The 22,753-nt window shown below is 43.2% G+C and overlaps 1 protein-coding gene across 1 annotated transcript; it reads left to right on the top strand.

Moving 5' to 3' along the window:
- The first annotated feature begins 527 nt into the window (after positions 1–527).
- LOC118778244 (stromelysin-3-like) lies at positions 528–19,045 on the top strand. Its single transcript, XM_036529677.1, has 8 exons — positions 528–752; positions 10,450–10,715; positions 12,961–13,104; positions 15,409–15,542; positions 15,749–15,972; positions 16,283–16,487; positions 18,256–18,516; positions 18,881–19,045. The coding sequence occupies exons 1-8, from the start codon at positions 600–602 to the stop codon at positions 19,006–19,008; spliced, it is 1,515 nt and encodes a 504-aa protein (XP_036385570.1). The 5' UTR covers positions 528–599; the 3' UTR covers positions 19,009–19,045.
- The last annotated feature ends 3,708 nt before the right edge of the window (positions 19,046–22,753 follow it).

Below are 22,753 nucleotides of genomic sequence, written 5' to 3'. Positions count from 1 at the left end.
GATAGCTGAATAGAGAACTTTAGGTTTTAAATCCCTTCCCTCGCGGACACAGGCGGAAATAAAATGTCTTAATTCGTTTAAATGGAGGAGGAAACAGAAATGTTATTTAAATAGATATCTGACTTGTTTGTGAACATGCAGACTTACTTTTATTGCGATGACCAGTCGATGTAAGGTGTTTGGATTAATTTCTTTCGCAGCGCATAAACGTGACTTGTTGCAATTACCCCACCTGTTATTTCAAATCGCTCACTTTCTCAGGTAGCGCTGGGTTCGTAAAATGCTTCATCGCGGCTCATTGTGACAACTCACCTTTGAGCAAAAAATAGTAACAAAACAGGAATGCGATGCACAGACCACTGTCATAACACAAGGCAAGTATGAACCCTTGTCTACCCTTATATGCGCGCGCTCGTTCGCTTGTGCAAGTAGGGAAGGGGTTAAATCACGTGGGAGCGGGTGAAATTGTCTCTCCTGCCCATAAAGAAGTGTAATTTGAAGAAAGCGAACAAAGAAATCAGAGAGTATAAAATGCACCACGAGAAACCTGCTTCAGTCATAGGTTGTGGGGCAGGCAGCGCGCTCTCCCGTCCGTTCCCATGATTTGCTCTCTCCGCAGGTCCGTCTCGAATAAGAGCATGATGCGGGCTCCTCGGCTTCTGTCCAGCGCTTTCGTCTTGCACCTAATCCTTTTCGTTCATTCTCTGCCAGTACCCGAGGGAAAACCCTCCGCCAGACAAAAAGCTTCGGCGGTGAGTACTCAGATTAACAGTTCCCCACGACGACTTTCGCTACAAGTTGACTTGTGCGGCTGGAATTTCAGCGTCTTCTCTGTAATAGAAATCTCTGCAGACTGAATGATGTCTGTCTTGTCAACTGGACAAGTTTCTCAATTATCTCTATGCCTCTTAGCACTAACTTTTAAATACATCCACTTATACTGTTTGCACTCCTGTATAGAATAAAAACAGGTTATAACCCTCTTTTGAACAGGGCAGATGCTGCAGCAGGGTGAAGGCACACATCTCGACTTTACAGCATGAGAGAAAGATGCATATATAGATATAAGCATCTAGATAGATAGATAGATAGATACATACATACATACATACATGCATACATAAATACATACAGTGGTCTTTATGGAATGTCATCTGAGCTCACAGTTTGTTCTGGGAGAAAAGGCTTCCTTGGTACTGTATAATCAGTAACTCCAACTTGCGCAATTTGCCTTCCGCAATTTAACATCAGAGGAGTCCCTGTTATCCATTTCATAGATCTTCATTCGATCCATAAAATACGTATTTGCTTACCGGGGGCTTTCCGGGAATTCATTATTAAAACGTGAGAAGTAAATACGCCCATCCATTGACCTGATAATAACCACAGAGAAAACATATTATTCAAGAAAAGTAAAGAATCCAAGTTGCAAGAGAAAAAGCTAAAAAAAAAACAAAACAAAACGAAACAAAAAAAACCTTGCCTTCACAAAACATAGCCTACTGCATCTTATTGCAGTAATTCGTAGGTGCAAATTTTGGGGTTTAGTGCGCACGCCGCAGGTGTTGCAGCATGCAACAATCAGGGAGTCGTTTTTTGTCCTCATCCAATCCTTGTTCTTTCTTTGAAAAGAGCACAAAAAAGGAAAAAGCCCTGTCACCAACAAATGTCCTTGTTTTGCCATATGTTGTCTTTACCATTAACACGCGGCGAACTTTCCAAATTCAAGTGTACCAAACGTTCTCTGTGTTTCGGAAGCATCGTGGTTCGTAAAATATTTGAAATGTTTCACATTCTATATCAGCAAAAGTTCAGTGGTTAATAATTTACGTGATACTCATTCAGGATTATAAGCATTCTTCATCCATTGACAACTTCTTGTAACTCCGGGCTAAAACAGAGCTCATTCCGCTCATTTAGGTGCTCAAATATTTGACTTAATCATCGTCATTCAAAAGGCTGCCCGGGGCGGGATCATACTTTCTGGACGTTTTGGCAGATATCTCTGTGGATATTATGAAGGACAGACAGGATTCCGCGTGCGCTGGACATTGCATTGAGTGCAACAATAAAAGCACCCTTGTTCCGTGAACACAACTACGTTAAACCACTGAAGAAGTGCGCAAGAAAATGTGCTTCTCCGATCCGTGCAAGTGCATACCTAAACAAATGTGCAATGTATAATGTAATGTAAAAGTGCTCCGTTGCTCAGTTTTCTGGGGAAGCCCAGACGAAACAATGGGCTGCGCACGGTCAGTCCACGGGGGTCCCGAAAGAATGCTGCCAGTGGACAGGAGCTCTGGTAATGCTCTGGTGAGCGCCGTAAAGTTTGTGCCAGCACCGGTTAAATTACAGCCAAACTGATCATATCGGAGTAGTTACCCTTTGAGCAGAGGCATGCGTGTTTTTACCCCTTAGGTCCGCTTTACATGGCTTCACAAAAATTGGTGTTATATGCAAGCAAACGCCCTGAAATCAGAGCTGAGACATATCCAGGGCAAATCCATCAGTAAAAGAACCTCTGTTCTCTCTTTTCTATACACATGATGTTCTCTTGTAAGGAGCCGCACAAGTCTGGACAGCTGAGATGCATTATGAAATAGCATGGAAACAGTCATTTAGAGGGGATGTTGATCCAGTCCATTCATATATGACTGCTGAAAGGACGAACAACTGACATTCTGGAATCTTGTTAAGCTGTTTCTTTACCTATAAATCTGTGGTATAACAGGTTCATGGTATGGATAATTTGTGATATAGTCAGTTCATGGTATAGTCAGTTTTCAGTATAGTCAAGTTTTAGTTAATCTATGATATAGTCCATAGATGGTAGAGCCAATTTGTAATTTAAATTTAGCAAATTGAGTGATTACAGACTACAGTAGAGTATGTTTGTGGTCAGTTTGTTGTAAAGGCTCCTTGTGGTTCAAAGCAGTGAGTGCTGTGGTCAGTATGTGGTATGGCTTGTTTGTGGTCAGCATGCATGGTCTGTCATTACAAGAGTATTGTTTGATCTGTGGAATAGGTGGTCTTTGGAAATGTAAGTCTGTGGTGTGTTGAGTGTGTCATATATTCAGAATGCAGTTTAGGTAGTATGTAGAATAGTGCAAATGTGTTGCAGTATAGTCAGTTTGTGGAATGTGTAATTGTTAGTCTGGAATAATCAGTATATGGTAAAGTCAGTGCATAGAATGGGCATTTTGTGGAGCAGTCTGTAGAATAATGGACAGTATGTGGTCTTGTCAGTTTCTGGAACAGCATGTGTATGGAACTGTCAGTCTGCTTCCAGTTATTGGGGCATGAGAGAAGAAGATTATGCAGGCAGAGACAAGTCATCAGGCATGTGGGGTTGGATAACAAACTGGTCTGTTTGCTGACACAGCAAAAAAAATGCAAGGAACAACATCATTGGTGTATTCAGATGGCCCCAAGTAAAGGCACAATATGTTACCCTTTACCAGCTTCGTTCCCTTTGCCAAAAATTGCCAACGCTTTTACTGAAACAATAGGGGAATTTCCCTGATTTAGGGCCTTGTCTCCCCTAGCCTTCTACAGCATCCCATCTTGTTTAAACCAGAACTGGGCTTTCAGTGAGAACAGATGTAGCCTATTGCTTCCTGGTGACATGCTCATGAAATAATATTGACGCATATTGCAGAGATGCTGATGTTATTGTTTGCTTTGTAGGCTGGTATACAGTTACTCCAGCAGTGATGGAGATGGCACTCCTAATGCATAGTGATTTTAGCCATTCTGGTTTTTTTTTTTTTTTTTTACAATATGGAGGTTGTCTCACTGAGTGGAGGTCACCTGTTGGTGGTGCACTGACCTGCTTCTAGTAAAACTTGGAAGGGCTGACATTGCTGTGACTTGGAAAATGCTATTTCCATTCCTGCTATATCCAATGGACTTAATCATATGTAATTATTAGCTTCAACTGAAACACACAAGTAACATGGTATTATACTATCCAAGATGGTGGGATTACTAAAGTGGTTTTACCTAAAGGCCTTTGATAACAATGTGAAAGCATATTGAAACAGTCGCTCATACTGACAGATATTTGCGACTACATGTAGTCACACAGAAAATGCTCCACTGACCTCATGTTAGCATAGGTCATAGGTTCATAGGTGCCTGATGAGTCGCAGGGTGCCTAAGAGCAGAGAGACGAGGAAACCTGGCTGAGATATCTACTCATACCCCTGCAGAAAGAAGCCAATTTATTCCACTGCTGTGGGCTTCTTCTCACTGACAGCTAATGACATTGTTGGGATCCAGCTTGGTCCATAGGGCTCAGCCAGCCCTCAAGACAAGCACTTACCTGAGTGAGCCACTTGGGAGCCCCACCACCACCAGGTCTGAGTGAAAAGTGAATGATGATTCAGGATTGATGCTTCAGGAAAATCTCTAACTGTTGTGCATCCATTTTGTTGCAGAGTGCATCACAAATTTCATCTAAAAGTGATTAGGAGTGATAGCTATTCTGGTTCCATTTCACTGTATCACCTAGAGCCCAGAATTTAACAAGATCAGGTTCAAATGATTTAATTTCAGTTCAAAGGCTGTGTTGGAAATACATATTTTTGGTTGGTGGGGCCTTGTCAATAGAATCCTATCAACCGAACAAGGGCTGTATGGATGAATCTCACCATGGCAAAGTGCTGCCTAGCACCATCTCAGGTGATCAGTAATATCCAAACAAGCACACACCTGCACAGATAATTGTAGCTTATTTCCTGGGAGCTTTCATTTAAAGCGGTGCAGGGTGAAAAAAAAAACCTTTTATAACATTCTTATGCTCACATAATTCAGAGTGCATTGCTCTTTGTTTCCATAATCTCAGCAGGAGATACTGTAATTATTTGCTTTATCCACAGGCTCCCTTTATCCAGAGCACATTACTCAGCTTAGACTTTTACACCTGACCCATTTATGCAGCTGGTCGTCTGCTCCACTGAATTACCTGTGGTCAAACTTCCCACTGAAAGGGACAACACAAAAGTCCAGTCCAGGATATGAACATTTAACCATCTGCTCGCCTGTTTTACAAGCCGCAGCTGGATGCAGTTTTGCAGTTTGTGTCAGTTCTGTGTTCTGTGCTGTGTACTCAGCTGGAGCATCACCAAACCAGCAGTATAAGAGCCCTGAGCACAGGACCCAACGATGAAAAATTGAGGATGGCATTTAATCTAACCTCTGGATATGCTCCCTCCTTAACTCTGAGTAATGAGTGTATGGATGGCATGTTGACTAAGTTGTTCATCATTACATACATATTATCCATTTGTACAGCTAGACATTTAATAAAGCAAATCAAATTAAGTGTTTTACTAAAGTGAACAACGGCCGTTCCCCACCTGGGAACTGACATTACAATATTCAAGGTAAAGCCCTGATCCACACTGCTACCCTTGAGCAGACACCTGTAGGTGCTCTCCCGCTGTCCCCATGAGAGAGGTAATCTGTCTGCTTCAATGTCTATCCAGTGGTGTAAATAGATGATTAGTGGTATGTACAGTAGTTTGCCAGGATAGGCACTTCTGCCTACCAAATATTACATTTTTCTGAATGATACTCAGTGCTTGTAAGTTTAGTGGTGACTGAAATTAACAGTGAATTCCATTTTGCCCTGTGAATCAATCAGTAGTCTTACTGACCAACCCACAGATCTGTTCCAAAATCACTTGCACCACATGTTTCTACTGTGGAAATACAGTGCAACAATTGGGGCTATCATAAACAGTTACATGTGACCTTTGCTTTGAGAGCCATTTGGTGATTGAGTGAGTATGTTCTATATGTATAAGAACATGCACATGTGTGTGAGTGTGTTTGTGAGTGCATGTGTATGAGTGTGTGGGTCCCTGTGTGTGAGTGTGTATATGGCTGTGTGCATGTATGTGTGTGAGTGTGTGCACGTGTCTGTGTGAATGTGAGTTGAGGCTAATGTAAACATATAGTCGAGGGGATCTCTGGTTTGGTGACTTGTCTGTTGTCTCCAAACAGGTGGCGAGATGCACGCATTTCCGAGATCCATCTATTAGATCCCCTTCCTGTTCCAGTAAAAGCATTTTTTTTTCACTCTGTGGAATGGTTTAGTTGTCATCAACTCAAGCATATCTACTTAGGGGGAGTTATGAGTAAATATTTATGCAGGATGGATGTCCTCTGGCATGCATGTTCTTTATCTTGTGTGCAGCTGATATTATCTGCTCTGGGAATGCCTGCGTTTGTTGACAACAATTTCATAAATGTGTCCGGGGTGAAGTTACACAGTGCTGTAGAAAGTGTGAAACTCTTAGCAACATCTATTGACTGTCCAGTGACAGAAAAGCAACAGCCTCTGATGGAACATTGAGATGGAATGTTGACGTTATTTGAATATTTGATCATGAATTTCTCATCAGTTATGTGGATTAGCATTCATCTTCACTGAAACACTGTTTTATTACCAAAAAAGCAGAGAGAAATCATGTTTTATTCTTTCTCATCAATATTCATGAATGATAAGCTTGCTGAACTCTCAATTAATGTTATTCCTTTTCCTTCCTGAGCAGTGAGTCATTGTTTTCACAGACAGTGTGTGTGCCGTACAGTGCTTGAGTGTTTAGGATGGGTGGGGAGGATGCAGATTGTTTGACTGTTTTAGCTAGGGCACCCTTTACGCTCAAATATGAAATGAATCGAAACACCCATCCTAAGCAAGTGTCACTGGCTGCAGCAGGTGAATTGCATGGGTTGAGTATCACACAGGTCCTCAATGGCAGGGCTTTTTCAGATGCTTGGCGCATGTGTAGGCTATATAGTGTTTGGTGACACAGGCCCTGGATCTTGACCTCAGGAGCCCTGTGTGTTTGGGTGGAGTTTCCCAGGCTGTGTTACCATGCTGTTTTGTGGTGAGCGGCTCTATGCCAAGGTTAGAGGAGCACCTGTGTGGACATGTTGAGCCTTCTCTCAAATTCTCCTGGTTCCCCACCAAGAACTGATCTCTATTCACTCACTCACCTGCACATTCACTTATTTACACATACTCACTCACAAACTTAGTCACATGCACCCATGCATACACCTTTGTGTTGTGCTTCTGTAGCTCTTACGGGTGACCCTACATGGAAACTACTTTCAAACATACAACATGCATCATGAAACATCTATTATTTGCTGAATGTGAATTGATTCCTGCCCTTCCATGCACACATGCAGACTAACATGGCTTTCAACATAACAAGTAACATCACCTTTGACATGAGGACTAACATCATGTTCAGCACCATGAGAGCTAATGTTGCTTTTCAGTAAACATGAGGTGCCACATTCCTTCCACCCCTTTAAAAAATGTTAAAGTGCAGCATGCTCCTTTTATTGGAATTATATTTGTCCATGCGATTTGATTTACATGACTAGCTGAGCCTTCCAAAAGCCTTTGCCCAGGGGCTTATTGATTCTGCCTCAAAGAGTTTGAGAGGTATGAGCGCTTTCATTTTGCTGTCTGTGAATCCTATGTGTTCTAGGCACATAAACACACTCTATGTGTGTTCTCCTGGCTGGGATTTGACCTTGCCTAAGGCCATGTCTAGCTCCCTAATTCTAGAGTGATTTAAACATATGAAAGATACCAGATAGCCAATCCTAAAACTTATACACAGATGGCAAAGTGCTTTCCTTTGTATCTTCCTGTCTCCATTTCTCCTCTTGAAGTTTACTTTCTCTGCTTGCATTCAGGAAATGGTTATGTTTTATGTTCCTGGGGTCATGTTGTGGGTCAGGATATTTGTTCTAGGCATTGATCTTTGACCTCTGACCTAGTTCTTCTTGCTAGTCCCCCTCACTCTTTGATTGATTGAGGGGCAGGTGGGGAGGTTAGAACTGTGTGGAGGGAACTGTCAGCAGAACGGGACATATAGCCCCTAGCTCTGAAACTGCCTCACCTTCTAAAGCATTTTCAGTCATATTTCAGAATTATTTCCAGCACTCTTTGCATCCTTTGATCTGGGACCCTGAATGGCAACCTCACTTTGCATTTATGGTGTTCAAATTACATCCATGCCTCACCTGCTTGCTTTATATGGCTGCAGGACAGAGTGAGGATGGTCACTGCAAATGAGGTGGATCACAGATGAAAGTAGCCAAAACCAAGGCGCAGGTATCAAACGCATATTTTGAAACCGTACCATGTTCCATTCCCAAGGGGCTCTTCACGTGTCTGCAGAACTGTCAAGCCCAAAGGCACGTCCCCAGTGTTGGGTGTTGCAGTGCATTCTTACCCCTGAGCAATCATTTCTGTCAGAACCTGCCCTCAATTCCTTTGTTTGCAAGTGGCTGTTCTTTGTGAACTGCAACACAGGAGACAGTGTATGACAAAGTCAAGTCTAGTACAGTACAGGTGGAGACTGTTGCTTATAGCTGAGTCTAGTACAGTACAGGTAGAGACTGTTGCTTATAGCTGAGTCTAGTACAGTACAGGTAGAGACTGTTGCTTATAGCTGAGTCTAGTACAGTACTGGTGGAGACCATTGCTTATAGCTGAGTCCAGTACAGTACAGATGGAAACTGTTGCTTATAGCTGAGTCCAGTACAGATGTAGGCTGTAGCAAAGATTAGGCATACAGTCCTCTTTGGGGAAATATTGTTAGTCCCTGGCAACCTTTATATGCCAAAATCTACAACATCCCCACAACTGTACAAGTGAGTTAGAGAGGAATTGCCAATCAGTGCTGCTCACTTCAGTAAAGCCTTTAACAAGTTTCTAATCTGAGTCAACCAAATACAAAAATTACTATACATTTTCAACAGAAGTGGTCTGCACTCTTATTTAAAGCACGCATAGATTATTCACACTCTAAGTGAGTTAGGTGTTGTGCAGGACAATGAAACCAAACACTGTACAACACAGTAAAGGATTATCAGTTCCACAGACGAATGGTCAATGTTGCTGGGTCCCTATCTGCCCTCATCTACCATTATCAATGGTCATCAACTGTCACCACTCATCATTAATGGTCACTGACTGTTATCTATCCTCACCAACCATCATCTGCCATCTTTAACCATCATCAAGTGTTACCAGCCATTATCTATGGCTATTAATTGTCATCAACTACCATCCATCATTATCAGCTGTCATCCACCATTATCCATCATCACCTGTCATATACCATCATATATGGTTATTAACTGTCGTGCATCATCCTGTATGGCCATCAACTGTCATCTCCATCATCTACGGTCATCAGTTGTCATCCACCATCATGTGTAGTCTGTCATCTGGGTAGCTGTCATCACCACTATCAGCTGTCACTGACTGTCATCTACTTTCATCAACCATAATCCAGCTGTTATCAGTCATCATGAACGGTCATCAACTGTCATCAATGGTCAGCCTCCAAGATCAATGGTGTAACACTGTTGTGTGGTGTCTGGCTTGTTACCAAATGGTTGCAGTTTCGTTTCCCACATGGAGGCCCTGAGCTCACTGAGGAAGGCTGAGACTGCAAGATGTATACCTGGTTTACTCACTCATTGTCTGACTTAATGACTGGCAGTAGAACTTTTTTCCAATAGATGGTGCACTGGCCAAAACAGGCCAGTGCTCATTTGTTTTTTGAACATGTATGTCTGCTAGGAAATAGAATATTTCAGCTTTGAAGCTTTTAAACTGGCTCCTGTGCTCTCCCCCCACCCCCCACCCCCACTAAAGAGGCTCAAGGATACGGAAGTGTATTAAAAAATAATAGAAACAACAAAAAGGCTCAGAAATTTACCAGCTGGGAAAAGGTGGTAAACAGTGATGTATAAACATCAGAGCAATCTGCTGGGGGCTGCTTCCCTCCCCCAGCCAATTAACACAGCTATTTCCTCTGAATTCTGCAGGGGAAATTGACTGTGCTAATGCGTGTGAGATTATCTGGATCCTATGAACTGAGCTCCTTCTCAGGCATTCCACACCCCCCAACTCCCCTAAATTGACCCCCCCACACACACACAAAGAAAAGCCCTAAAGAAAGCTTGGTAATGAAAAATGTTGCTGTCATTGATGTGTTCACACATAAAAGGAATTCTGTGCTGATTTTATGCCTTGAAGCATAAAATGTTGTTATCTTATTTCACCACAAACATGAAAAGAAAAAATCAATCCTCCTCAATGACTTCTTTTTATTAGTATCAGTTTGATTATTGTTTTTTATTTTATCTCTGAAACTGTATAACCATGTCTCAATTCTAATTATGATTCTTATCAGCTATCTTTTCCAGTTTGCTGCTCTTAATTATGGTCTTACTGTTTTGACAGAAAAGCTCTATGCTAAATAAAATGTAATAGACCGATCAATTAAATAACCAGTTGCTCTATTGATTGACTGCTCTATTCTGTGTCAATTTCCCCATTGATCCATTGCTCTTGTCTATTTTGATTGATCCATTGATTGATTGCTCTTGTCTGCACGCCAGGGCTGGCTGCAGAAGTCTCATCTCTACTCCCTAAAGAAGAGAGGGAGATCCAGCCACCCACAGGACACCCTGAAAGATGTGTCCCAGACCAAAGAGGCCCATGTGGGGGTGGACCCACCTGAGAACAGCACGGATTTCTGGAACCGTCCGCGCTGCGGTGTCCCAGACTACCCCAGGGAGAAGAGTGGGGCCTTTGTGGGGAGGCAGCGGCAGAAGCGATTTGTCCTCTTCGGGGGACGCTGGGACAAAACCGACCTCACCTACAAGTAAGAATCTCTCTCTAAGAATGCCCAGAATATCTATTATTATTAGTTGCAGTAGTATTCATTTCAGTTTCAGGGCCATGAGCAGCAGATAAAACCCTTATTTGAAAACACCACTGCAGTTGTAACTGTCATTTGTTTTCAGCAACACGTCTGTTTCGCAATAACATGACACACCAGTGGCAGATTTGGTATCACTCAACCATCCCCTAATTGGGTGGGAGGGTAACATTGCAGTAGCAGTTTTTGTAAACCACTGACGTTGAGACCTCAGAACAACCAGAGACGTGTCCTTGTCAAAGTAATTTGCCATTTGGAATCAAAGCGGTACCTTTCCGCGGAAGAAGGGGAGGTACAGTATGTCCTAGAAAATGTAGCCATGTCAGTTTGCATTTATGGTTGTTCTCCATAATTAGTTCCCCTCAGTATAGTAGCACAGGGGGTGATAAGTTTAAAGCCTTCTGGAATCAAAAAGGAAACTGACACAGCCACTGGGAGGGGAGGTGCTTGACCACCAAAGCCTTCACCCACCTTATGACCACCCCTCCAAAGGAAAAAAGCTAGCTACAATGGCCCAATCACTGTGATGTGGAAAGGAATGCTATTGGGGGGTGGTCACCAGCATGCTGGGCATGGGGGCCTGTGGTTCTCCGAGCAGGGGGCGGAAGCTTGGTCCCAGCATGCTCTGTGAAAGGGGGTGAGGTGCAAAGAGGGTTTCCCAGAGTGTTCTGTCACTATGCTTGGGGGCTTTTGGAGGCCAAAAATGGGGAGCAGTAGGACAGGGTACTGTAGCCCCACTCCTGGGCCTCAGCTCCTAGGGTCCTTCTGCAGTTGAAAGCATGAAAGTGTAATGGAACTGACAGCCTCACTGTCTACCACCCGCCGCACCAGCCCAAACACCGCAGCTGGGGCAGAGGGCATGTGAGGGGAATCCTGAAAATCGGATGGGGCTATGGTGCTGTTGCAGCAGTTGATTTTTTAGTTTTTTATCTTCAAGAAATTCTGATATGTGTGTTTGTGTTACAGTGCCTTCCCTGGTAAATGGACAGGGTTGGTAGTGAAAGCACTGAGAATAGCAACTCAGTTTCTCTCAACTCTGAACAGTAATGCTGTGCGCCGTATGCCAATGTATATTCATATATGCTGAGAGTAAAACAATGAGACCTGGCATTATACAGACCATTAATATTAAGTAATAAATAAGCTTATTAGAGTATGAGGACTAGAGTTTTTGTGATTTTCCTTCTACATAGCAAGTGACATCCAGCCAGAACTACATGAACAAACAAGTAAAATTACAAACCTCAGAATAGCATGGACCAATGAAAGATATTTGCTGTCCATTGCAATCCCCTGGAACAGCTAACATACAGTGACTCGACACATTTTGGGGGTCATGAATTCTCATTCTCCCAACACTAACTAAAGCATCTCTATTGGCAGGCCATGCAGTTCAGACTAGTGCCAGCGCAGGCCATGTGATAGCAGGTAGAGCCCTAGCTTCTGCATCTGAGCATGGTGGAATACCAGGTGCGGCTTTGTTGCTTCGTCCTTGTGGAAGGGCTTTTGGCTTGTGAGTTTGTATCCCATACAGAACTGTCACCTCAGTTGTTTCAGCTAGAGATCAATCCCCTCTTGCTACTCAGTGTGCAGGAGGGTGATGCTGGGGTTCTCTGTACTATGTAGCTTTCACTGTGTAAAATGGGACAAGTGGAGGCAGAATGTCACATGATCCGGTTTCACTGAGGGTGTTCTGAAAGTGGCCAGCGCAGTTACTTGCATGCTACATGTAGTAAGGCAAGCTGCACAACCCGAACTCTCCTCAGTGGTAAATAAGGGATGTTTTATCGTAGGGTATGTGTGCAGCTGTAACTGTATGCAGCTACTATAATACACCCGCATTGTGCGGCCAGTCTGTTTTAAATCTGTGGGCTGCTGTGGGTGGCATGTCTTGCTGCCATTGTTCAGCTGGGCTCAGAAGCTGGCTTAATCATGTGGGTTTATCCACAATGGTGGGGCCATTCCTTGCACTTCACAAGCAGCACTCAGCAGCACAACACATTCTTCTGTCACAACAGCAGGGAATTATGGGTAAGGTAGAGGTAACGGTGACAGGTGGAACGGCATTTGTGTGGGGTCTCATGTATGTGTGCATGTCTGTACATGTGTGTTTGTATGTATATATACATGTGCATGCCTGTGTGTGTGTGTGTGTGTGTGTGGTTGTGTATGTGTGTGTGTTCTCCAGGATCGTGCGTTTCCCGCGGCAGATGAGCAAAGACAAGGTGCGCAGCATCCTGCGGGAGGCCAGTCAGGTGTGGAGTGACGTCACCCCCCTAACCTTCACCGAAGTCAACCATGGGAGAGCTGACATCATCATCGACTTCACCAGGTAAAGCACTAAACTGAACCAAACACTCACATACACACGCACACACCTGATAATATCAAAGGAAAATACAGTAAATAGAAAACTCCCCACACACAGTATGTGTCTAAAAGAAGCCCGCATTTTTGACAGGAACCTACACTGGCTTATGATTCAGCCATTACACCTTTGCCAGAGCATGCTCTTAGGTTGACTTCAGTTTTCATTAAACAGTGTTATATTCTGTAAAATGCAGCATATGCCATAGTTCTTCCTTATAGGTTATGTTATGCTCTCCCAGCACCAGTAGGCGAACCTGTAAGGTGTGCAAATGCCTCACGTTACTGCAGGAAAAAACACATCTCAGTGCAGGGTCCCAGTGAGCATGAATTAATGACTGGTTTGCTAAGACTGCCTATGTAAGATAGGTAATTACACATTTAGTCAGAAGAAGCACCCTGTTGTCAGAGCTGAGAGTACTACACATAATTTGTATGTCCACACACTCCAAAACACGACTGACAGCACATTTTTGGCCCATGTCACAAGAGCACTGCAAAAACCAACCGTGAATGCACTCAAAGAGAAAGAACATACTCCAACACCAAAAATGAACCGTGTGAGGGGCCTCTGGGATTTGGAATGCAACAAGACATTAAAACAAAATTGTAATGACTACCAAAAAGAACAGGTGAAGATAAAGAAAAGGTAACACAATATTCTGAGATGCACTGTGGGAACAAGATCAGTACAAGTCTCTGGTGCTATCTGGCTGGTTCACAGAGGTGCATGAGTAGCTAACAGAATCTACAGCTCACCATAAATTTCAGCAGCACTCTGAGGCATTTTATAAGGTAAAACTATCTTTATTAGTAACAACACCTGCCTAAAATTAACATGCAGTCAAGCAGGGCCTTTAAGTGGTCCTGCAGAAAACAGGAAGATGTGTGTATCACCTAGTAAGCACAGGTAGAGGGACACAGCTGTGCCTCCACACACCTGTGGGCTCTATGTGAACGCGAGTGAGGCATATGTGCAGGTATGCAAGTGTCATCCACACCTGCAACCTCAGGGCCACCAACCCTGCAATCCTGTAATCCAGGTAGCAGCACAACAGGACAAAAGCCTGGCCCAAATTTCAGGCTCTGTTACGGAGGCTTGGGGATTCCTGTCTTCTGTTTCATACACTGTGGGGCGGGAGCTGCCCTCCCCACCCGCCCTGTTTAATGGTGCCACCTGCCTCCCAGCTATATGTCTGCTGCAGCAAGAATTTTTGCACTTTTGGCACGCGTACAGCATGCACCACTTCCTAGTCTTGTAAAATGCTCTTGTTTTACAGTACCTAGCTATACATCAGACCTATATAAGGGCTTTACAAGCAGGATAGTGTTTCCGTCTCAAAGATGCTTCCCCTCTAATTGGACCTAAGCTGTATCTGGTTTACCCCAAGGCCTATTTAACAACATTTACTGGTGACATCCTGCGTTGGCCAGGGTCCAGATTCACAGAACGTTTTACTCAGCACTCTCTTAGATCTAATGTGTGTTCCGACCCAAACTAAAACACCAGGCATGGTGTTGACAATAGGTGTTTTCCGTTGCAGACATGCTTCTACAAGGGGATTACAGAGCTTTCAGCATCATGCCAGCTGTGACTGCAGCTAGCGGTACAACAGCACTGTCCCACCGGGGCCTGAGACACAAGACCCTCTGGGATAAAGTTCCCTGCCTGGTGTGGAGAGGGCCAGATTTAGGTTTCTATTTGTAGCCTCAGTAAAATCACTCTTGATTTTACTCGGGATAGATATTTCATTAGTGTTTGAAGTAGTTACATTTGCATTTTTGTGTAATTTCATGCAATTTTTCCAGCCAAGACCCATAGATGCTGCCATTCTGCTAAAGCTCAGAGTGTTCTGAGTAGGAGACACTACACCCACTTTTCCTGGCTTTTAAAAAAATAGCAAACAGGCAATCCACTCCCAATTATTGCTTTTGTTTTCCCCTACAAAGGACCCTCATCAACAAGCGTTCATCCTTCAGAACCGTGTGTCCCAGTTAAGAACATGATGAATGAAGCCCTGCTAAAGATGGGAAACTTTGTCAAACTTTTGTCATATTTAATAAAGGTGTTATTTGGATGGACTGTGGAGTTAACTCTAGAATTTTTTTCCCTGTCTTTTTCTTTACAAAGTTCTTTTTTATCAGTGTTCTTTTTGTGAGCACTCATGGACGAAACCTTTTAAATCAACTACCCAAATGGGACAGGTCACTACAAACAGGGTAATTAAATGAAGAAAAGAGAGAGAGTTGTGTTGTGTTTGACTGACAGGTACTGGCATGGAGACAGCCTGCCATTTGACGGCCCCGGGGGAATCCTTGCACATGCATTCTTTCCCAGAACACACCGGGAGGGAGACATTCACTTCGACTATGACGAGACTTGGACAGTAGGCAATGATTTGGGTGAGTGGATATATGTGAGGGTGTGTACCACATTCTGTTATGTACCACTGTAGGTGCAAGAGGAAGTTTAAGGGTTTTGTAAATGTGTTTGAGGATATATCACAAATGTTCAGACAGGTTAGCTGTAACAAGATGCAGTTTTAACAGATGAGTTTTCAGTCTATGGCTGAGGATGGTCAGTGACTCGGTGGTTCTGGCTATTGTAGGTACAGACCTGCTCCAGGTAGCAGCCCATGAGTTTGGCCATGTCCTGGGCCTCCAGCACTCCCTGGTTCCCGGGGCAGTGATGTCACCGTTCTACAGCTTCACCTACCCGCTGCAGCTGAGTGAGGATGATAAGCAGGGGATCCAGTATCTGTACGGCTCACGCCGCCCTGCAGCTCCACCAGTCAGCACGGAGATGTTCAGCAATGAGATCCTCACTACTGCCGTGAGTGTGTCTGTACCACACCATTCCTACCCAGCACACATACCTGGGCACACTTAGAGATACACCACACGCTACACACACAGACGGCTCCAGCAAGGTACCACGCCCTCACCCTGTCTGTCTCTTGCATAATCATACACATACAGTACACAGTCTTATAAATACACATACATATATACAGGCTTATACATGCACACGCACACACACACACACACACACACACACATGACAGCACTAACAACATAACCACACTGACTCTCTTTCTCTCTCAAGCACACTCAACACAGTCTGTCTATCTGTCTGCCTGCAGCCGGATGCCTGCCAGACAGATTTTGACGCCGTGTCCATGATCCGAGGAGAGCTCTTCTTCTTCAAGTCACGCTACGTGTGGCGCATCCGAGACGGGCGGCTGCAGAAGGGGTACCCAGCGCTGGCTTCACGCCACTGGCAGGGGATTCCCGACCGCGTCGATGCCGCCTTTGAAGACCAGTCTGGGAACATCTGGTTCTTTCAAGGTGTGTGACGGAGGCGTGGCTCTTTGGCGGGATGAAGGCTTTAGATTTGTCTTCAAAAGGACCACTGCGCACCCCAAAAAATGCATTGAATGCAATGATGTTTGTAATTAATCTGTGACCCACATGTATCCGCTAACGATGACCTGATCTTTATTCCAACAAAAAGCTTCATATTTATTTCAGAATCATAGTCTGAACTGGTGGAACAAAGCTTGGAAGCATGGCCATTAATTGGTTGCTAGCGAAGTGAAGCCTTGCTTTTCCAGAGTCTTCCAGCTTCCATCACTCATCAGCATCAAAGATTTAATAGTAAGGAGATCCCTAAGTAATGGTATTGCCATTGGAAATAGCTGTGGAAACTAGATGACAGAGACCCAGGACACACGCACAGGGTTAGCTTTCATCAGGAAACAGCCAAAAGTCACTGAAGTACAGATGAGCTCTCCTCTGAAATAAAATCTGCATTTGAAAAGCTGACCAGCTGACAAGTTAATATTTTCAATTCACCATGTTCGTGACATTTTCCACCTCTTGGTACATTCAGTAAAATTAATTCCAAAAGTTTGACCAAAATACCAGTACTGGTATTTGAGAAAATACCAGTACAATGAACAAATGTCAACAAACTCCTATTGGTTACAGTGCTGAAGACATCTGCATGGCCTCATTCTAAACTGCTCTGCAAGTACCTGAAAGTGCCTGAAAGTACAACAGGCATGGCCTGGATCTCAGCATCATCCACAAGCTTCAAAGATGTAGTTTCCTTCCATTAGTGGCCTTCATTGACATTTCTTTACACTAGTCACGCCCACAGCCACTCTCCCATGACATCTCATGTGGAATCAAAACGCTAAGATCAAAACAGACCAATCAAAACAAATCCTCTCTGTATTGTTGTCAACAGTTTTTGTAGTCCCCGCTTTAATCCAGGTGAAGCCTGACTGTCTGGTGCAGGTATAGAGGTCACTGAGCCTCATCTTTGACCCTTGGCAGTGGGAGGAGTCACCCCATGGAAGTCAGCCCATGGGAGCCAGCTTCGCACTGGAATCTATTAGAAAAAAGGATTTGAACTGATGTAATAGATTTCTATTTCTAACTTTCATTGGACAGTAACATTGGGCATAACATAATGAAGAAAACGTAGCCCCACCCACAAGCCTGGCTTCAAGTATACTTGTACAGAGCTCACCCTGTAGATCACCCTGTAGACTACCAATCATACCATCTGACGAATACAGTCTCCATCATCCAAACCACAGTGCCTTGTACGTGAATACTGGATTGAGGTGACAGCAGGAAGTCAGTAAAAGAGGATAATTACTCTGGATATTGGAGTTTAAATCCTTCTTTTATTCTTGTTAAATTGAAAGATCAATAAAGTGGTGTGTGTTGTCTGTTTTTTAATACTATAGTTGTGTTTAACTAACTAATTTAACTGCTGGATTTGCTTTGCTGTGAATCCATCCATTTTGAAGAGTGTAGACCAAAACCTATTTATTTAATTCGAAACCTGGAATAGGTTTATTCCGCTCGAGCTGCGGGCTTACATGGAAACATATGCCAAATAAACAAATCGAAAGAGTGCATGTGTGATATAGCCCTTGTCCTAACATGGTCTAATTGCCTCCATTTTGTTACAGTGCTGGGGATGCAGTTCTCCAGTATCCTATGTCACGTTGATACTATGGGAATCACTCAAGTACGTTTCATGTTGGTGTGAGGCCATGGCCAAGTGTGCTCATGAATCCCCCCTCCCTCCCTCCTGCAGGTGGCAGTTACTGGGTGTTTGACGCAGGTAGACAGATCACAGGGCCGGTCCCTGTGCAGCACCTGGGTCTCCCCGTGTCGGACGTTCAGGCTGCCCTCATGTGGGGGCAGGGTAAGGCTCAGAAGGTCTACATCTTCAAGTCAGGCAGGTACTGGCGATTCAGCCCCGAGGAGAACCGGATCGACACCGTACACCCCCGAAGCATGCAGGACTGGAGGGGCGTCCCCAGCAATGTTGACGGCGCCTTCCAGGATCTATATGGTATGTACCTCTGTCCTGAACTAAACCGACCCAAACTGGGTTCAATTTAGGCAGACTTGCATGGCATCCAAAATTGCTAAACATTTTATGTGTCAAGACATGCAGCATATTACGCTTGTATCAATTTAGATTTTTTTGTGTTTATAATTACATGTGTTCATCGGGAAATATATTCTATGCTGTCATATACACATAAAATGTCTTGCAGTTTTGGATGTATTGCTTGAAAGAAGCGATCCCTGATATGTTTATGATACTGTATACAACCATGATTTTTGAAACATATGACAATTATTTTCTTTACTGTTGGTTGTTTTCGCTCCAACCCTCACTCCGTCCCTCCATCCTTCCATCCCTTCAATAGGCTACGTCCACTTTCTCAGCGGGAAACAGTACTGGAAGTATGACCCGATGGACCAGACGGTTCTGGAAGGTTACCCTCGTGTTACTGGAATGGACTTCTTTAGTTGCCCTGCGTCTAATTATCGGTAAACTCACCACTGCTGAATGGTAACATCATGCCAAACCAGCTGGGCAAAAAAAGTTCCTATGAGGTCAAAAATACAGTTTTCCATTCTCCATGTTAATTACATGACAGGGGATGGAATGCATCATTGTGTTTTTTTGTATGAATATATATATTTTGTTTTTCGGTTAACAGTATGTGTATTGAAATGATTTTAAAACTCAAGACCTCAACTTCCTGCTTGATCACCCTCCCAGAAAGGGGTTGGGGAAGGCTCTAAGAGAATGACATTTTTAAGGACAAATCAGTATGTTGGATACACCCACACAGCCCCCAGTAGGCTGATATAAACATGCTTTCAAGACCACCAGAATGCTATGTTGTATTTCAGGTTTTTAGGTCTTTCTTTTATGAGTTGAGCAATAAAAAATTTTGGTATTTTATTGCAATTTACAGTATAGTAATTGACAATGTACAATGTACCTACACAGATACATTATACTGTCTAGTTGAGGCCTAGAGAAAAGAACATTACACATAACTGACAAAATCAAATAATCACTGTATGTACTCTGGCTGTTCAACAATATAGTCTCTTGGTGCAGTGAAGCAAGATCTAAGTTGTGTTTGAAGACTTAGATCACTAACCATCACAATTATTCTGTCTCTACTGGAGAAAATCATTTGCTAGGACTTAACCCTCCAGAGCTCCACCATCCTCTGTTCTCAGGTAATAAACCATACTTTTAAAATGTGTAATATTCTTAGTCAACCCAATGTTTGGTCTCCCTGTGCAGCTATGAGATTTGTTTTTTTTTTCTGATGGTGAGGGTTGTGTTTTGACTGAGGCAGCACTTCATTCAGAACCGTCAGGTCGGATCTGAATTGAAACGACAGGGATACTTTCAAGAGGCCACAGCTATACCACTGGAGGAAGTCAAAGCATACCTATGCTGTGCATTTTAGGAGAGCGGGTTTACAACTGGCAACCTGTGCAACAGCTGCACAGGTTGCCAGTTCCTCTTCCTCTTCATTTCCTAATACACAACCCTTCACATATTGCTGCACAAACCCACCATTTTTTATGCAAGGTTCACTTACTCTTATTATGGTGACTTTAGGAGCAACAGGCTGTCTTTTTTAAAAAATAATTTGTCTCTTCACATATAAAGGTGCTAAAACATGAAAACAGGGAAATGGTTAGTGCTCCTTGATGTGGCACGAGGAACCTTCAGGGCACTGCTGCCATTTTTAAGTATACGGAAAATGTCTCACTGTGACTAGGGCAAAATTGTATCAGAAAAACAGCCATGAAACAGCATACAGGGAGACAGTGACCTGTTCAAGCAATCCAAATGACTGTTGAGAAATCCATGCAAATGAAAAATACCTCCTCTCCCCTTTCCGGTGCTTTAAGTAGTGTTTACTGTTTATTAATGACCGAGCCAATTCAGGATATTTGACTGGTATTGAGGGGGGGATTGGGTGTGAAATACTAATTGGTGTTGAAGTGGCAATGTGACTTAATCACCCGTATTACACGTGACAATGTGAATAAAGGTCTGTGCTACCATTAGCATGAATTTATGCTACTTTAGACAGTCCGTTATTACTATTTTGTGCAACTTGGAATGGAAATGGAATGAAAACTGCTAATATACATGTGAAAGATTAAATTCTTTATCAGCATCATGAAAACATTAGAAAAATTGGACTAAATGTGCTTTAAGGCTAATGGATGCAGTTGGAACTTGCACAAAACGTACCACACACCTTGACTGGTTTAAATAAAGTGATGCATAATTAAGGGGAGGTGTAGATCAATAACTGGTATTAAAGGGGAAGTGTGACTCAGTGGTTGGTGTTAGAGGGGAAGTGTATCAATGACTGACATTAAAGTAGCAGTGTGAGAAAGTGACTGGTATCAAATTTACACTTCCTTCTTTGCAATGAAACATTCATTGTGCTTCAGTGCTGGACACTGATGTCATATTTACTGTTTTATATACACCGTTGTGATCGTGCTATTCCATTTAATTCACACAGAGAGACTTTCTCTGTCTTTGCTAGCACTGGTAGCTGTAGCACTCAGGCACTGTTATTTTAGCCATGTATATGTATCTCTGATCTGAACGTACTCATTAAAGTGTCTCGCATTATTTTTTTTAAACCCAGATACCGTATTGACTGTGTAAATAAATTCTGTTCAAATGTTGTACAATATTTTGTTGCAAATAAAGTTTTTCCTTGTTCAGTGTTCATTTATTTATTCGTTTATTTTAAATAAAATTTATTTTAATAAAGTAGAAGTCTGTACACTTGCTCCTCACTGTTGTGGGGGCTGCAAGGTTTTCCTTGAGAATTGAAAAAACTGCTGCCCTCCCCATTCCCACCTACTGTAGTAACACCCCTTTGTTAAAGCATCATTAGCAAGCCTACATGTGATGGGCTGTGTATTTGTACTGTAAGCCTGGGTCCAGGGTTGGGGAAAAACTGCACCAGACCGCATCCTTCTTGTCCAGACTGCTGCTCACTGAGGAGCTTCAGTATGTAATTGGAACCTGATCAGCCTGTAGATAGCCCCCTCCCTCCAGCACCCCCTTTGTGGTGAACATTCCTGAAGTATGTCGCCTCGGCTTGTTTCCCCCCTCTATTATCAAACGGTGCAAATTTGTTCCGGGTGTACCCTTTCCTCCTCAGACTCCCACGGCACATGGCACGGTACAGAACAATGCTCCTCCCCAGCCGGCCTGTTGGCTATTGTTAACCTTGCTGTAAGAGGGCACAGTTGATATCTTATACATAATTAATATCCTTTCCTTTATGCAAGTTTGCACCACAACAAACTAGACTCTTGCAGATATGTACAGGGAAAGACACAATTGTACAAAATAGAATGTGCACACATTAGATTACTCATACCCTGGTGGACATTCCTGAAAACAATGTGACACCAATGTTTTCAACAGATTGCTGACAGAAAAGTTGCAGTGTGCCAGCAGGTTAACATGATCAATATCACAAACAAAAAGTATGTATACAACATGTGAACACATAGCTGCCTGCTAACCATAGCATTTTATTATAAAACTGACTGATAGTGACATGGTATGGTAATAAATTTTATGAGAGGATCAGACCATCATCCAGTGTCTCATGAGACAATCATTCAGACTGTCATATATCTTCCTCCTAAGAGTAAGCTGTTTAACACTCAGCTAGCTGAATATGAAAGCCAGAGGCAGTGAGAGGAAATGAATGTCAGCCTCTGTATTTTTACAGTCTCACATGTGCCTTGGATAAAGCAGCGTGTTCTGAAGTGGGTAGGGGGACGGAGGAGAGTAACCAGATGCACTGTCCTCACCTCCAGCTAAAAGCGCCATGAACTCTTCACTTTTTATCTCCTTCATTGTTTTTTTCCCCCTTACTGAGACAAACCTCTCACCCTATCAAGTAATTGTCACCAGGCAGGATCTTACAGTTAGATCGTTAGGATATCATAACTGTTACTCATTTGCTGCCTAGATGCTCTTCTCAAGAGTGCTCAGACACGATCCATTGATACAACTGTCTTTAGACTTAATTGTCCCACTGGAGAACAAGCAACCTGAAAATTACAAGCCGAGGTGTTAAACACCACTGACATCATCTGAGCAAACATTAGGCACCTGATGAGGTACTGACCCGAACAAATTAGTAGGTACCCTGAATCATGGTACTAAGAGCAGTGTGACACAGGAACCCTGGCTAATTTAACAACCCTTACCCCCG

This window comes from Megalops cyprinoides, chromosome 5 (genome assembly GCF_013368585.1).
Source record: "Megalops cyprinoides isolate fMegCyp1 chromosome 5, fMegCyp1.pri, whole genome shotgun sequence".
NCBI classification, from domain to species: Eukaryota; Metazoa; Chordata; class Actinopteri; order Elopiformes; family Megalopidae; genus Megalops; species Megalops cyprinoides.
The sequence above is the reverse complement of the archived record's forward strand: the minus strand, read 5'-3'. Positions and strand labels throughout refer to the sequence as shown.